Source organism: Podarcis muralis, chromosome 6 (assembly GCF_964188315.1).
Source record: "Podarcis muralis chromosome 6, rPodMur119.hap1.1, whole genome shotgun sequence".
NCBI lineage: Eukaryota > Metazoa > Chordata > Lepidosauria > Squamata > Lacertidae > Podarcis > Podarcis muralis.
This window is the reverse complement of record NC_135660.1, coordinates 56,727,187-56,745,708: the sequence shown is the minus strand read 5'-3', so window position 1 is coordinate 56,745,708 and position 18,522 is coordinate 56,727,187. Positions and strand designations below refer to the sequence as shown.

At 39.1% G+C, this 18,522-nt stretch overlaps 1 protein-coding gene and 1 non-coding gene across 6 annotated transcripts in view; one reads left to right on the top strand and one right to left on the bottom strand.

Moving 5' to 3' along the window:
- Window positions 1-18,522, bottom strand: part of FANK1 (fibronectin type III and ankyrin repeat domains 1) — a 37,614-nt gene that overhangs the window by 8,165 nt on the left and 10,927 nt on the right. For 3 of the 5 annotated variants that reach the window (XM_028729968.2, XM_077930354.1, XM_028729967.2), the window contains exons 2-8: window positions 12,798-12,975; window positions 11,225-11,349; window positions 8,483-8,564; window positions 6,814-6,888; window positions 5,748-5,813; window positions 2,830-2,995; window positions 874-1,017 (exon numbers count right to left, since the gene is read on the bottom strand). In XM_028729968.2, coding sequence (XP_028585801.1) covers window positions 874-1,017; window positions 2,830-2,995; window positions 5,748-5,813; window positions 6,814-6,888; window positions 8,483-8,564; window positions 11,225-11,349; window positions 12,798-12,975 — 836 coding nt within the window. The remainder of the gene's footprint in view (window positions 1-873; window positions 1,018-2,829; window positions 2,996-5,747; window positions 5,814-6,813; window positions 6,889-8,482; window positions 8,565-11,224; window positions 11,350-12,797; window positions 12,976-18,522) is intronic. The other 2 variants (XM_077930355.1, XM_028729965.2) reach the window with 2 other exon arrangements.
- On the top strand, window positions 13,620-13,723 carry LOC114598265 (U6 spliceosomal RNA). Its single transcript, XR_003707008.1, has one exon. It is a non-coding gene; the product is annotated as a U6 spliceosomal RNA (small nuclear RNA).

Below are 18,522 nucleotides of genomic sequence, written 5' to 3'. Positions count from 1 at the left end.
ATCTGTGCAAGAAAGGCTTTTAATAAAAGTAAATATATTCCATGGGGCAGGGAATAGTATGGAGCACTAGTACCTAGAAGCCTTTCTTAAGTAGACCTCTTGACACACCGCCTTATCAAAATGTTTCACATTGCAGAAGAAAACTGGTGGAATGAGCAGGTAGTTCTCAGATAAACAGACAACCAGGTAAACAAGCTTCACACCCAAACCCAAATTATACCAACACAACCTTGTTGAAGGGAACAGCCAGGATGAATAACTCAGTTTCATACATTACAGATCTTTGAGAGCAAAGCATCTAGCTGCCTCATTCTATAGTATACAAGTAAGTTCAAAACACCTTTCTAAGAGCAGACAAAAGTTTGAGTATGTATATATTAGTGCAGTTCCATGGACTGTTGTGCAGATCACTAGCAGCAAGTCTAGTGCAGCCCCACATTGTATTGGTGGCAGGAGTGGATGAACCTGTTGATTTCAGTTTCTTATTTTTTCCAGTCTTCAGTTCACCTCATTTCTGCATCTGTCTGAAAATTTGTGTACGTTTTGGTGCATTTATCCTAATATACACATTTGCCAGCAATTTTCCTTAACATAAAGCAATTTTGTGCATTTTTCTCACAAATATATATTTTTGTGCACACTTTTCACTAACATATGCTTTTTACACAGTTGGTTTTTTTTAATTGGAGACTTGCACCACAAAAACCACCACGTATAGTGTATATAAACTCTAGTGCACTACAAAAATATTGGGGAAAAGTGTACAAAAAGGAGAACTCTGGATTTGGAGTTGCTTTTCACACAGCACTTTTCTATGAGGTTGCACAGTGTATTCCAAAATATACCAGCACACTGCTTAGCAGCAGAGCATACCATGAGAGGTGTCTTGCCATCCTTATCTTTTACATTCACATCAGCTCCAGCGTCTAGTAAAGTTGTGGCCACATCTGCTTTTCCTGTTATTGCACATAGTCTCATCAGCGGAGTCCACTCCAAGCCTGTGTCTTTAGGATCAATCTGTCAAAGAAAGGATGTTCTTCTGATACTTGAAACATGAATTCAATGAAAATTGACAAGATTTCTGTTCTGTTGAATACTTGCTGAGCTTATTACCTATCTTCAGCATCACTCTTTCCTGCTTGTTCCAGCAATTTATTTCTCATGCTGTGCAGTTCTCGATGCCTGGAGCAGCCTCCTTAGCCCTTTCGATATATCAGCCCAATTCATGCTCCCACTTCAAAATCTATTCCTTCCATAAAATCATTCCTAGACCACTTGACATTGTCAGGGCCTTCTTCCGCCAGGTAACCAAATTCAGTCTTATTTTACAGACTCACTGGCCTTAATACAGCTTTGCTTTTCAGTTTCATCCTCTCCATTTTATTTTGATTGAACACTTCTTGGCAAGGAGGGTGTCATTACTGTTATCTGCAGAGTGCACAGCATGCTGCTGATAAAAGTGTAGTAATAGCAACAGCAGTGGTAGCATTATTGGTCAAGATAATGCCCATTCATTCCATATTTTTAACTTACAATTTACATTTATTTCCCTGTTACATTTGCAGGTGTTGCACTTATAATTTGTGTGTTTGTGTTTTTCAAATCGACTTAACATAATATTTGATGTTCATTTTGTATTATAATTCCTAATTTATTAGTTCTTCCAATACACTGGGTGGAATCAAGTATTGTACAAGCAGACTTCCACTCACTTTACTCGACTGCAGTTCCCCAATACCCTAAAATTCTGTCCCAGAGGGTTCCCAACACTCCAGAGCAGATTTTCAGGGTATACAGGAAGCTACAGGGGGGTAGAGATAGGGAGGTAGAGTCCTATTGTATGAGAAGAAGCCCACCCTGCCCATGAAAAACAGTACTGGATACAATCCAATAATGTATATATTCAATTGAACTTCCTTTTCCTGGTTTTTAAAAATTATTTCAGGGATCATCTTCTTGGTGACTCCGACAACAGGGGAAAGTTTGCCTTTATCTACCGAGAATAAATGGGTCACACGATCAGAATTCACCAAACTTTGGAAAATAGATAGAGTATGTTCGATGTGAGGGCAATCTGGCTGCAACATCTGTCACCCGATTGATTGCCAGGGTTGATTCAGCTGATCTGGCTGTCTAGGCGGGTGTCCCCTTCCTCCCTCACCGCTCCATGTGCGTCCCTCCTGAAGCTGCGCACTCGGTGGAAGAGGACAACCATCCCAGATAGGAGTGTACCGTTCTTCGGTCAAGGGTATACGATAGCTGTGCTCCCCTGCTAGAACCTCCAAACAAGCTCAAGGACCTCCATTCTCCATTGCAGTCCTCTGGGCCTTTCAAATGCCTCTCCTGAGGGCTGGAAAATCCTTAGGAAAGGATGTGGCACAGAGGAATACAGTGGAAATGATAAAAAATAGTATAGAAGCAGCTTGTCAGAGTGGATAGCTTTGTGGGGAGCACAGAAGATCACAGTGGGGAGGGCAGGATGGGAAAGTCACATTGCACAAGTGTCTTTCACTCAGGCACACACTGGATTCAACCAAAATTTGTACTTTTTTTCAATCCTAGAATATATTTATTTGGTCTTTTGAATCTATTCCACCAAGTATCCTCTATTATGTGATCAGTACTAAACAAGATTAGTTTCAAATACAATAACCAATAACTATTAAAGTTATATACAAGCTTTTTAAAGCAGGTAATGCAATTTCTTCATAACCTTGAAATTACGGCAACAACTGATGCAGCATTCCATAATGATTAACAGCACACCTATATACAGTGGCATGTACACATCTGATAAACTGCTTCAAAGTATGCAGATGAACACCATACCTGACAACCATCCTTGACCATCCACTCAATAACATCGACATGTCCTCCGTCAGCAGCCCAGTGCATAGCTGTACATCCCCCAAGGTCTCTGGATAACCAAGAAGCTCCCTGGGATCTGAGATACTTAGCAATGTCCAGGTGACCAGCATAACAAGCTATCATTAAACTAAGAAACAAAAAACACTACTTATTAACACATAAAACGTTGTTATTTTGCAGTTTATAGAAAATTAAGTATTGTTTAAGTGAGCCACACCTTAGTCTAAATACTCTTCTAAGTTGGTTAATTTTCTGTTAAACACCATTTTATGACTGTATATTGCTATGTTATATGACCACTGATATAATCACTATTATATTACTAGTAAAACTGAAGCCTACATAAAGTATATGTAAACAAGCTATTAGAAGAACTTGTTCACAGTGCTAAAAGGAAATGGTAGTACAATACCAAAACACAATATCCAATTGTCCAGATGGACAAAATGGGCTGATAATTGTAAAAGGAGCCTTTATATATATAAAATAAGGGCTTTTGTGAAATGTATAACTGGGGTTAGCAAAAATAGCCAAAGAAAAAACCAAAAGAACATTTTCCTAGTAACTGCTAACATCTGTAGTTCAGTGTGTATCACTGAGGATTCTGTTGAATCTTTTGAGACATTACTTCATTTTAATATTTCCATAGAGAACAAAATCCTAGACATCAACTGAAGACACAACATATTGACTTCAGTGTAAGATTTACGATTTCCCAACCACAGAACATCAGCCAACATTACCAGGGACATCTAGTACCACTTATGAAACACCTTTAAAAGCAGGCCTTTCAGATTAACTTAAAATATCATTGGGAAGAAAACTTGCATGATTTTGTGTAGATATCTAAGTAATACTAGAAATTAACCGGCTCATAGACCAAGTTATTAAAAAATTGTATTGTTATTCTATGGATTATTGTATCTTATTTCTTGCTGCTGCTTATATGCTGACATCTAACTGCTGTAATTCTGTATTTTCCTCTGATTTGTATAGACTGCTTTTTGGAGGTCTTTGGACAAATTTACTTTTAGAAAATCACCATACTTTTGTGTTCAGGAAGATTCTTTTATATATACTGCTGATACTTTCAACATGTACAATCCACACCAAATGCCAGAATCAGAAACTGCCTGAATAGTTTAGGATCGACATTAGACTGCCAAAACAGATATGAAAGACAAAGTGCGGGCAAATGAAAAGTTAGTAATTAGGAGGTGATATGTCAACTGATCTGCAGCGAGTTGAGGCTAGAGGTGGTCCAGGAAAGGCTCTGATAAGGACGTGTCTTGAGGAGATAGTAAAATAACTTTATTTATCAAACTAATTCTGTCAGAAATTATTTTTAAAAAAACAGAGCGGAACACCCTTGTTGTTTATTAAACACTTGAGGAAACCCAACAGACATATTATTGATTTGGGCCATAAAATGAGTAACTAGCCCTGGCTGGACATTCTGCCTGGATAGGGTGTATGCCAACCATACTCCCTATAACCCCATCCCTGCTTGCTGAGTCCCTGACCTTCTCAGGCTGAAAGCGGAAGGTCTAAAACAGGGCTTCTATCTGCATTTGTTTGAAGGAGAGAAAAAGGAAGTCCCATTGAGCAGAAGTTCATTCTGCTGGCTGATGAACATGGTTCACTTGCTAATTTGACTGGTTGTCCTAAATTATATGTATCTATTGGCTTACTTTACTACTTTAAAGTCCTTCCTGGACAGTAAGAGTGTTGCATGCACTAAACAGACTGAATATTTGGTAAAGAGCACAATAGCCCTTTGCATACAAAAGTGGTATTTAAGGAAACAAACAACTAAAGCAAATTTTAACAAGCTTCATAGAATAGCAAAAGTACATTCCACAAAATAATGGAAATGCAAATATATCTCATGCTATATATATATAAGCAGTTTTTACTATGTCATACACTGTTATAACCAATTTCATAATTTATTTTCATATTTATTTCGTAAACATTTATATACCGTTTGATTGTAAAAAAACCAACCAACCAACCAAGAAACAGAACCCAAATCAGAGTAGTGTCAGGAGAGGCTGTTACAACCATCACTCCCATTATAAATGGGCTGCAATCTGCAACACCTGAGAAGAGAGAAACCTGCTTCTCATTTCAGTTATCAGCCTCAGCCTAGTCCATTTGTGCCTCTGAATGTATAGCTTTACTTTCTGCCATTTAAATTAATGGCTATCATTCATTCCAAGGAAAATTGAAGTGCCACACATGGGTCAAATTTGAGGGTTTATGGGCTCTAAAACCAACCCCTCCCCACAAAATAATAATTTTAATCTGCTTTTTTGTTGCTGTTCACAAATGTTGCACCCATGCTGTTCCACATTTTACTGCTCCTCCATCCATGTCATGTTGTGTTTCCCATCACCATCAAGGACCATGTAGTAGAGAAATGATGTCAAGCTCCAATACAGAATGTTAGGCTAAGCCTGGCATCCCCAACCTGCGGCCCTCCAGATGTTTTGGCCTATAATTCCCATGATCCCTAGCTAACAGGACCAGCGGTCAGGGATGATGGGAATTGTAATCCAAAACATCTGGAGGGCCGAAGGTTAGGGATGCCTGGGCTAAGCTATGTATGCACTGCTGCCATTGCCAACAGGTGGTGGGAGAATGGCAGGATTGTGTTGCCCAGGCCTCAAAGTATCAACAACAGTCAGGGAACAAAAGCTGCAAAATTAAGAGTTCCATTTCAGATCAGCATCAGCTAAGGCATTATTACTGATGCAGACAGTATCCCAGTGACATTTCCTCCCCATGGACACAGGTTTACATTAAATATACTTTTTAAGTCCACAATATCAACATCCGCCATGTTATCTGATGAGGCAATGTACTGCATTTATTACCTGTCCTTCCCACTGGCATTCTTCCGGTTCACATCTGCTCCATTTTCTACCAAAATCTGTGCAAGTCTAGATAGAAAACATTTGCATTATATTATTTTTCAGCAACTAGCAGCTTGCCATGACATATAAAGAATATTCAGTTAAGGTGCCAATTTTGATGGCTGCTATAGTAAGAAATTGTTATGTGGCAAACTGACCACTGTCTTCAAACCATGTGCAAATTCATATGCCACACTGAAATTATTTACCAATTAACAGCTTGCCTTGTAAGTCAATACAACTATAAACAACAGCAACTGCTGCAGCACATTATCCCAGTCTAGAATATAAAGTTGATGTGATCCATTGACTAGAGTACTGTACAAAATTCTGGTTTCAAGCCAAACTTTGTTTATAATTAACTAGGTAATTTTGAGCAAGAGCAAGTCACTGTTCTTCAGTCTTAGCTCTCAGTCTACAAAACAAAGAATAATTATTCATTGCACTGTGGTGTTATGAGGATGAATGTGAAAGAACATACTCTGAACACTAAATAAATTATCAGTTTCAGGCCTGTAGCTATAAAATAGTATTTAAGGAATGAATTGGAGGGGGGGGGGGTTCCCAAAATTAATACATCTGAAAGGAGAGGTGGCCACCTTCTGCAGTTTTGAAGGCTACTGTTCTGTCAGTGATTCCAATACCCATAATAAAATTGTTGCTGTCTAGTCAAACATTCACAGTAATGAATCATATATGCCCAGGCATAGCAGCACATATAATATGTATAAATACATATAATGCATACAATATGAAAGAGAGCGAGAGGAGTTTGAAGTGGGGAATCTTGTTACTTAATTTTTTTGCTGGGGGAGGGATTAGGTAGTTAGTGGAGGGCCAGAAAAAATTGGTTTGCGATTAGATATTACAATGGGTCATCAATCAGCTATCCCTGAATTTCAAGCAGATAATGGCAACTTCATATCACACACACCCCAAACCACAAAAATAATGAGAACTGTAACTGACTATTCTGATCTGTACAGAGTCTCATACAAGAAAGGTAAAAGAAATATTACAATACTACCTAGTATATCCTTTTTGTGAAGCAACCATCAACGCTGTAAATCCTAGTTTATTGAGTGTATCTACCACCACTTGCCTTTTCAAAAAAGAAAAAAGTAGACTCGTTATCATTTCAAACATTTCCATCACTACAGTTCTTCTCCAATATGTTTCTCAACATACGTAGGTGCATATTCTGCCTATTCATCAGTGGTAAGGATCCATTAAAGTTGCCACCACTGTGTCCCAATGGAGGAGGTGGGGGCACAGTGTTCTTACTTATAGGCACTGCAAGATGGTAGGAAGCTATGAACCTACTAGGTCAGCACCCTGCAGTTATGACCTGCTGACAAGCAAGTAGACTGGGCCACTGACATCATGGCCCACATTTTACACCATGCGCTGGCCAGTCAGCAGCTGAACAATGCTCATATAGTAATCTTCATGTCTTTGCTGCTCACCTTGCAGTGCCCAACAACAAGAGCACCGAGTCTGCCTTGATTAGTGCTCCTCAGCACACAACTTCATGGATCATTGCTGCCTTTCATAACTTAAAAGAATTATATGGCTTAGATCCAAGAAGCACAGTATGGTTTTTTCCCATGAAAGGGTTTTTTATGCTCCCATTTCTTATATCAACCTCTAAATTCCCCGGAAAAATCATTCCCAAGGATTGAGGACCTTTTGCAGTGGCATTCTCTGATAGAGTAGAAGAGTTTGGATTTGATATCCTGCTTTATCACTACCCGAAGGAGTCTCAAAGCCGCTAACATTCTCCTTTCCCTTCCTCCCCCACAACAAACACTCTGTGAGGTGAGTGGGGCTGAGAGACTTCAGAGAAGTGTGACTGGCCCAAGGTCACCCAGCGGAGCAGAGACGCGAACCCGGTTCCCCAGATTACGAGACTACCGCTCTTAACCACTACACCACATTGGCTCTCACTAGTGTTGTCACTAGGAAAGGGAACTGTCAGTTATATAGAATGCCTGCCTTCTACTTACACACAGGGGTCAATGTTATAATGTGTGTGTGTGTGTGTGTGTGTGTGTGTGTGCGCGCGCGCGCGCACACATCTATATATATCTATACACAGACACACACACACACACACATACATATTAGCACCCATTTCTGTAACAGCATAATTTGCAATTAGAAATCTATCACATTGAGCTTAACGTATAAGCTTAACATTAATATTTAAAGGGTAAAGGTACCCCTGCCCGTACGGGCCAGTCTTGACAGACTCTAGGGTTGTGCGCCCATCTCACTCTAGAGGCCGGGGGCCAGCGCTGTCCGGAGACACTTCCGGGTCACGTGGCCAGCGTGACATCGCTGCTCTGGTGAGCCAGAGCCGCACACGGAAACGCCGTTTACCTTCCCGCTAGTAAGCGGTCCCTATTTATCTACTTGCACCCGGAGGTGCTTTCGAACTGCTAGGTTGGCAGGCGCTGGGACCGAACGACGGGAGCGCACCCCGCCGCGGGGATTCGAACCGCCAACCTTTCGATCGGCAAGCCCTAGGCGCTGAGGCTTTTACCCACAGCGCCACCCGCGTCCCCTAACATTAATATTTAGGTGACAGGAAAAATGACACTTTAGGTCAGAGCACAATTTGTCATGCAATTGTCATTATCTTTCACTCATTATTACATAGATATGACGATTTTAAAAGGTGAATCATTTCTCACCTTCCTTTAAGAATAGTAAGGACTTGATCTACATCATTTCTGCTAACAGCACGATGGAGATGGTCTCCACTCATTGGTTCACCTGAAGAAAACAATGCATGAAAGCAGGATGGATAAAAAATTGTTTTGCTGGTACTCTGTCAGCTATTAAAATGCTGTCAAATAACTAGCTTTCACATTTTTCAGAACAGCATCTGGACACATCCCAGGTTCCTAAATTAAACAATAGACCTTTTATCACTGTTTAGCAGAAAGATGAAATGTTTCAAAGGTGACTTTGAAATCTTTTTAAAAAAAAAAAACCACAAAAAACCCAGACGACTGTTTATTTATTTTTAAAACCTGGGCACCATCTCTCAAATAAACACTCATGAATAATGACAACATCTAAAATATTGTGCACACTGTTGAGTCTCTGCATTGCAAAATAAAGGGGGGGGGGGGGAGAGTAGCAAAAGGTGTTAGTGAGGAAATCCCTGCTTCAAATCTCACCTCAATCACAAACTCCTGAGGTAGCTTTAGGGCTTAGGCAACCCATTAGTTCTAATGCCTTCCCCACCATCTGCAATATGGAGTGGATAATAATATTGGGGTTGTTGTATGAATAATGCATTTGGACAAAACAGGTGTATGCTTTTATTTCAATTTATGTTTACAGCCCTTTATTACGTCTTTGAGGAGACCTTTTCTATTAAGGACATGCTGCTCCCATATTGACCATAGTTTACCTCTATGACAGTTCTCAAAAACAATTCTTTGGGTGTGTAGGAGCAAATAATTAAAAGAACCAAAAGCTAAGAGAAACAATTTAAAAATGTACAGTCATTCTCTCTTTGAAGTTATATTAAAATATATATGCAGTACATAAAACTTTCAGACAAGAAGCTTAAAGTTGACATAGTTACTCATTAAAATTGTGTCCACACAATAAATGTGATTACTGGATAAACAAAAGGAATCTGGATAGGTGAAGGTCATGCTTTTGTCTTCTGAAATAAATCCTTCATAAAATGGTACTGGGTTGCAGATGAACAGAGCAATGTATTCTAATGTGGCTATAAGAATTTTATTTATGGAACTGAAGGCTCTATTGGAAACTGAATAAATGATGAACTCATTGGTGAAGACATTCTCCAATTAACAGGCAGCAGCTGTTTGTCTTTCTATTTTAGGGACCAATTGATTAAAATTGCACGCCTCATTTAAACAGGACTTTCTTGTATTTTACCTGAGGAAAAAAAGAAGCAGCATCACACCCTTTTTCAAAGTACTTGCATTCTGATTTATGAAGGCTTTTTCCAGCTGAATGCAAATGCTAAACCAAAAGAGACATTTTGTTTTAATGTGCATATTCCTAACATGCACATTAAAACAACGAAGCTATGAAATATGAATATGAATGGATTTGAATATTTACATATAATAAAGCTGTGCATTGTATAGGAAAATCCTGGTTTTACAATTCAGATTTTTATCCAAATCCATTATGCTATTTGGAAAGCAAACATTATGTGAAGTGCAATATTAAAATGAACTATGAACATGCCAAACACGTAACATATTTCTAGATAATGACGGGCAGAATTCTTTCCAATGCTTTCTTTTCCTGAGGAAAATTTTCCATTTCATAAATGCATTAGTAACAACAAATGGATGCCCATTGTTGATACAATATTTGGCAAGCTTTGTACATTCAAAGTGTTTTGCTTTGTTAACTGAATGTAAGTAAAATAAGCATGCTCAATTAGATCACTCTCTAGGTATCAGAATTTTTTCCAATGCAAACTGAAATGTTTACCCTAATTTTCATAGGATTATTTCCCAGATCCCCCCCCCCCCCGAAAACGCACACTGCTTTCAGAACAAGGTTTCAATTCAGGAATGGCGGCCTTTGGACAAATGTGAGCATGTTATATTAAGATGCTAAAGTCTAATGGCTTCTGGTGGTTACACAGGAAGCAATGGCAAAGGGATTCAGCCATACTTTCACTAAAATGTTCTAGGATAGCTCACCATGGGCTAGAGCACAATGGGAAATCAGTGAATCACTTGCAAGCTTTTGGCTGTGAACCTATTTGATACAATACAGAAGTCTATTGATTTCAACAGGATAATTTACTCCCAACTCAGGGAGTGTGGAGAGGTGCATGGATTTCTTGGGGACTGGAATATACAACACTCCATTCTTAACTCCCAGGACAAGCAGTTCTGTTGCCAAGAAGCACGCTTCTTACTAGATATGTATCTTCAAAAGGACACAAAGTGGTACATGTTGTTCCTAATGGCTGGATTTTAGCTAGCCACCCAGATGTAGTGATTCATTGTGGGATCACCATAGAGAATATTTTTGCAGACTGAATTCCAAAATAATCAATACTGTCTGGATGCCTAGCTCAGTTCATTAAAGAGCATGGGGACTTTATGAAACTGATGAGGTTTCTTGTCCTGTTTTCTAATTTGGGCAGCTAAGGGCTGAATAGCGAGAAGACAACATCAAAAAAGCAAGCAAACATTTTAAGATAAGGGTTTCTCCCCACTTTAGATAACAGTGAGAAATAGCAAATGCAAAAGGTCTAAAATGTATCCCAAATAAGATACTGCATAAAAATGCTTAATTGAGAGCAGTGCTGCATGTTAAATTTACTTAATAAACTTCTGCTTTCCATTTAATAGCTATTTTCATTGGGTAGAAATCCAATTATATTGTGCATACTTAGAATTAACAATGAATTGTCAACTTACTTGTTGTGGTTACACAAACAGGTGTACTGTAAGCGGACTCCCCTGAAGGATCTGTCACTTTAAGTCGAAATCTGTAGGTTGTTCTAGGTTCAAGACCTTCCACCACATGCTGTTGAGCATATCCCCTAAAACAGAGTAATGTTTCCCCCCCCCCAAAAAAAAATTTTTAATCATTTTCAAATGTTTTGTTTATACAAGACTAACTCTAAAATTAAATTAAAAATACAAATGGTACTAAAAACTGACTCCCAAACACCTGTAACTGTGAATGTATGAAGGTCACTGGGAAAAAAACCATCTGCTTAGATGGGAAATATGTGCCAAAATTGTTCTTTTTAAGTCCACATTATTGTTGTGTCACTGTGAATCCATCTGCAAATTCATTTGCCCTAACTGCACATACAAATCCAAAGTTTTCTCAAGCCTACATAAATACCTAAGCTGTACATACTTTAAAACCCAAAAGGAAAGAAAGGGTGATAGCCAATATCTGTCATACTCAGAGTAGACTCTGTGAAATCTACCATTTCAACTGGTCTACTCTGAGTATGACTTATGCTGGATATCACCCAAGGACTTCAGGTCTTCAAAAACAAGAACTAGAAGATCTACATAAATGTCGTCAAATATATACTCCCAGCACATTTTTCAAGGGCAAAAGTTCAGGTTTGAATATTTTAATTTAATGTCTTCATATAATATTTGGAATACCAAAAAATGTCTATCAGAATTACCATTACTTTGCCATGTGCTACTGCTTTAACTAAAAAGCAAAAATCCTTCTAAGCTGTCTGACATTGTAAAGAGATTGTTTCCTAGAACGCTCAGAATGCTTTAAATTTTAAAGCACTGTTTATAGTATAAGATATGTAGCTTGACATATGATGAAATAGGTAGTATTCAGTCTAATTCTGCCACCTAGTGACAAACTCTACATAGAAATTTTCTGATGACAACAGAACGTATGATGTCTCAGAGCAAACATCAGAGCAGTCAGGGGACCACTGGTAGCTTATGTAGCACTGCAGTCAATTTATTTATTTTACTTTTACAACACATAGACCACCTCTCCAAACGCTCAGTGTAACTGATAATAAAACTCCCCCCCCCGAAAATCAAGAGGAAGATCAATTTTATCGTTTAATGTACTGACTTTTTCAACAATTAAGAAAACTTTTTACAAATTAAATCATAACGTTAGAAGAAAAGAAACAAGAGTAAAATAGTGAAGGAGTTATGCTTTAGCCACAAAAAGCAACAAAAGAACTACTGGATGAAGAAGGGTCATGTGGTCCACACTTGGGATCCAACAGCAACAAGTCCGACCCATTAATGATTTGATTCCATGATTATAGAACCTTCCCCTTTCAAGTCATTCGAGTGGTATTTGCTCCACTGAGATGTACAGATTTAGGGGAAGAGTCTGCAATGCATGGAAGTATTGACATATTCTTGTTACACCTACAACCACAAAGACCATTTTCAGAACCACTGATTTATGTTAAGTATGTCAACTTTGTTATCCAAGCTTTCAAATTATTTGGGGGGGGGGGGGCAGCACAACTTCACTTACGTATAAATTAGACCATATTTATGCAACTTTGTGTCCTCTTCTTCAACTGAAAATTTTAACCATTGTTCCTGAGGACCTTTTCGTTGTTCTTCCAAGTCCCAACTAAGGTGAATATTGTGGTGGCTCACATGGCGTACAACTACAACTGGAGGGCGTGGTTTTGAGATGGAATGTCTTCCTACAAATGAATTACATCATTTCACATGTCTGACACTTATCTTGATTCAAACAGGAATATGGCTAGGACTGCATAAGCACTGTAGGACAATCGCTGCGTTATTTATTCTTTCTTACCTTCCCCCACTTTGCAGCAATACAATAAACAGAACTGTAAAACAATTTTGCATTGTACCTATGGACTTCAGCTGCTGTGACAAAAGTTTGCACAGCCTAAGCATTTATTTTTGTGAAATATTTATATCTTTCCTTTTGATCACAAAATATCCACAAGATAGTTGAGAATAAGTTGAGAATAAGTAAGCAATAACCTCCAAGAAATAAAATTATAACAGGTGACAGTAAGTCCACATAGCAAATACAAAACAGCAGCAACATACAACTTAATTTTTAAATAACTTTCTCATAAATGGCTTTTAAACAGGATAGTTTTAACTTGGAATCTGTATGCCATCAAAAAAGCAGCAAGGTGCATCTCCCCAGGGAGGGAATTCTAAAGTCTCAGCGCCACTACCAAGAAGGCCCCATCCTGCATAACCACCCTTTGGTCACACACAAGGAACAATGACTTCTTTTCAGTATCTGCAGGTTCACATCTTTTAAACAAGTGTATTAGTTAAGCAACCAATCAAACATGTCTTACATTTTATAAATGCAAGTAATCTATAGAAAAATTGGAAAAATACACAGATTAGCGTGGCCCCAGCACAAGGATGACAAACAAATTTCATAAAGCATTCCATATTTCTGTCAGCCTGTACTTAGTGACCATTTTAGCAAGTACTGTATAGTGGAAATATTACTTTCTCGGTGCTTAAAATTATGTTCCTTTAAAAAAGAAAAAATAATTAGTCACTAGACATAATGTAAACCCTTAGACTTGGGGGTAGTTTGTCACTAAACACCTATTCTGTTGTAGCCATAAGTGGACCATCCCTCAGAATGAAAGCAAAGAAGATACAGTGGTGCCTTGCAAGACGAAATTAATTCGTTCCGCGAGTTTTGTCGTCTTGCAATTTTTTTCGTCTTGCGAAGCATGTTGTCGGGAAAGTTTTGGAAAAGCTTCAAAAATCACCAAAGTCTTTAAAAACCTCAAAAAAGACTACCACACTGCGTTCTATGAGTTGCTCCTCGAAGTCAAGTCGCAACTGTATTAACGGTGTTAAGAAAAAGGAAACAAACTTGCAAGACATTTCCGTCTTGCGAAGCAAGCCCATGGGGAAAATCGTCTTGCGAAGCAGCTCAAAAAAACAAAAACCCTTTCGTCTAGCGAGTTTTTTGTCTTGCGAGGCATTTGTCTTGCGAGGTACCACTGTACTATAACTAGAGGCAACAGGCATCCATTATAAAGACATTCAAGTATGTTACTCCTATAGTAAGATGGAATTTTGCCCATCTGGTCCATAGTAAACAGGGGGTGGGGGGGGCGGAATGTGGCTATTCATCAAACACTGATATAATTCAGAGCCTAAACTCAACTGGCATTACCTCCTAGAGATGTAGCAATAAAAACCGCTAGCACATTTGCAAAGCTAAGCAGGATCAGGTATGGTTTGAAATCAGCTTGGGGACTATGTGTTGAGATTCCTAGATTGCCGTGGGTTGGACTAGATGAACATCAGGACCCCTTCAAACTCTACAGTTCTATGATTCTACCATTTTCTCAAACAACTGATGCTAACTTGAAGCAATACATCAGCTTCTCAGTTTAACATTCAATACAGTGGTACCTCGGGTTAAGTACTTAATTCGTTCCGGAGGTCCGTACTTAACCTGAAACTGTTCTTAACCTAAAGCACCACTTTAGCTAATGGGGCCTCCTGCTGCTGCCGCGCCGCCGGAGCCCAATTTCTGTTCTCATCCTGAAGCAAAGTTCTTAACCTGAAGCACTATTTCTGGGTTAGCGGAGTCTTTAACCTGAAGCGTATGTAACCTGAGGTACCACTGTACAGGGAAGGATGCATACTGTAAAGATAGTTGATTACAGAAGGATTTTTTTGACATGCAAAATGTTGTATACTGGGGTATCCAAGTTTAAACTATCATATGCAATGATGGGTGAAAAACCCTTGAAATCAATAACCCTATGCACACAAACCTCAATCTTCTTTTATTTTTGAGAAAACTAGAAACTTGCCAGTTCCCCTCACCCTTCTCTCCAAATATGCTTACTTTTGAGAAGGAGTAGGAGACAGCCAGTGACAGGGAAAGAAAGCTAGAAACAGGAAAACCCTTGCCAGCCTGGAAATAACACTCCACAGCATGCTTGGGAGCATCATATGCTTTTGGGGAGCATGGGAATTTAGAACTCCAGAGCAGCCAAGGAAACTAAGATCCCATGTTCCCCAGCAGGAAATAACAAGCTGGGAATTTGTTATTTACTCTCCCCAAAATTCAGTGAAGCAAGCAAAAGAACTTACAAATTCCAATGCCTTGGGCAAAAAAATACAATCCTGAGTGTCAGAATGACCAGTACTGTCTCTAGTGAGCCCTCCCTACCATCAGTTACTCCCCTTTCCAAGAATAACCTTTTTGCTTTGAAAGTGGATTAAAATACTGGCAAAGGGAGCCAGCAGGTAGCAAGGATGAATTTCATTACCGGCTGATCCTTGAAAGGCCTGGGTCTGGTTTGTAATGGGTTTTGGCTTTCCAAACTAGGCAAGTTCATATTCCAAATTCACACCATCACTAATCCTATGCTCTGTGCACTTTCCTTTTCTCATAAAGGTATTAAGACACACTACACTGTGTTCCATTAAGTTCAGGATAAGGTATATATTGGAATAATTCAGGTAATTCATTCTAAGATAGCTAAGATTACCTACAATATTATATTACATTTCACTTAATGAAAAGTTATAGGAGTATATGAGTTCTATTTCCAATAAACCAAGTGCTGATCATTCTGCTTGACACATTTAACAGAGGCCCCATGACTTTAACAGCTTTGTAGCAGGCAAACATTCAGTTCACACAGCTTGTCCTGCCATAGACATTCCAAAGATGACAAAAGCATCTCCAAATGAATTTGTGCCAGTCCTACTTGTTCTCCAACAAGACCCTTTGTTGGAGAAAATATCAAAACCTATATTCTTTACTTCTTGTTTTGGTTAAATGTGGAAATAATTGCTTTATTATATTGTTAGTTTATTAATTGTCTGAAAAGATTATGCCAAAATGCAAAATATTTGCATAAAATCTATCATTATGTTGCCCAAAAGAGCAGCTGGACTATTTAAAAACACACAAAATATTTGAAACCAGATTAACAGTGGCTTGACCTTCAGCTCAACCAGAAACAGCTTGTTTGATATTCATTTCATTGCTATGACCAACATGGAGCTTTATGACATCATAGACAGGAAACAGAAACATTGTGAGTTATGAGATTGTCCTATTGATTGTCTTGCATTTGGAAAGTTAAATTCATTGTCAATACACTAACTAAAACTATGACTTTAAAACAAAGAACAAGCTCATCAGAAAATCATAAGCTTTTGTCCTAATTATTTTTGCAGTGAAAGCTGCTACATAATTTTCATACGGTACAGATATTCATATAGCTCAGTGGCATATCCTTAAAATGACAAGAAAAAAGACAGCGATGGCACAGCTCACTCCACTATCCTTTTATAGTGAACAGGGAAAGATCAGGTTCATCTATCTAATTACCAATACTGCCTCTATCACCCAGACAAAGTTCCAAATTGGTCAACCTTATAATCTCTTGCTACAAAGTCAATTTGGGAGTTTAAATTCTCTGAAGACATCTGAAACGCATGAATAATGAAAAATTAAATAGAATTGATTACATTTTTAAAAATCTGCTTAATTATTGAAACCAATTACTTAAGCAGAATCACTTTGATCGAAAGTCTTCGTTCTCTAAAACAACACTTGCTTTGGGAGAAAGAAAAATGATGAGGCAAAAACACATGGAATGACCACTCCCCGCTTAAAACGGGGGGCGCCCTTTGCGTGGACGCGTGCAGCCCCTAGATCTGCAGCGGCTCCAACAGCATAGGCTTGGCTTTCCCTTCCCTCAGGTGGGATACCTGGAGGTCTCCGCCTACCTCAGTCAGTTGTCCAATCCCACCTGGGGGAAGCGTTGCCAAGGAGACCAGGCCAGGTAGGGGAGGGATTACCTGCCCACACAATAGAGGGAGGATCTTACCTGGGAATCAAAAGTAACAAAACAGCAAGCGTACATCTTCTACAGATGACTTACATCAGCCCTTGGGAGCCTCAGGCCTAAGGACCAAATGTGGCCCTCCAGGCATCTCTATCCAGCCCTTGTAACTCTTCACCAGGCCCCATCCCTCACCAACCCTGCTCCACCCACTCCTGACTGGAATGTGTCCTTGATTTCAGCTTGCCTGGGTGGAAATATGTGCATGTCTGGTAACCTCTGACATTTGTGAGGCAAGAGTCATATCCACTGTTCTGCACAGTTCTGCCTCTGGACTGCCCATTGTTGGCATGTGGCTCTCAGAAGGTTCCTCATGAGGAAAGCACAGGCTGAAAAATATTTCCCATCCCTAGCTTAGATGTGTTCTGTCCCTTCTACTTTCCAATACAGATCAAATCAGAGGAGGATTTAGGGGAGCGTAACCGGTTCGGCCATACTGGCTGCAGAGCCTTAGGAGTGCCACAACTATGATGTAGAATGGAAGGAGAAGTACAGGGGGGGCACTGAATTTTGGCATCACAGAGGGCACTGCTCAGGGCTGCCAACCTGAGTAAAATATTGGGGGGGGGAGTAAGCCCTGCCCCACCTAATCCATCACAAGACACGGCACACCCCCCTATTTGAATGGCAATGCCTATTAACTTTGGGGGCCCCGGCCCCCTCAAATATTTTATTGGGGGGGCTGAAGGGACAGCAGCACCTTGGAATTGAAAATGATTAATAGGATCCACAAAGGGGAGGAGGGAAGTCCAAGACATTCTTTGGAATCTTGTCTTTATGTTGTATGTTGGATATGTGATTGTAAAACTTTAATCTGAAAAACCAAATTAATTTAAAAAAGACTATTATTGCTTTAAAAAACACAGCAGAAAAACTCTTTTCTGATTGGCAAGAAGGTGGGGTGGATACTCATAGGATGTGGATGACTTTCAGTAGTGTGCAAAACTGTTCAGTTCAGGTAGCAACAGCAGCACTTTATGGAACTGTTCAGTAAGAGTGCTGAGTAGCTGACAAGATAATTTATACAACTCTATCATATGCACGCATACTTTAAAAAGAAAAACTGGCAGCGACAGTCTGGCTCCTGTCACTATCCTTTTCTAGCAGAAAGTCAATTAGGAATTGTTATAGAAGCCATAATTAGGATGCTTAAATGTATTTATATATGCCAGATTCGGCTTAGTTTTCCTTGTTTGATTCCTCCTTTTCCACTAATTTAGAGCTACTTCACATAAAATAAAAAAATATGTGTTATCAACATGTTTAGAAGTGCCTTCTCTATTGTCCTTTCTTTCCCATTTGAAGACAACCTGCTAAGTGGAGACTTAGCATCTGTATTGGATTCAAATTAATTTAATA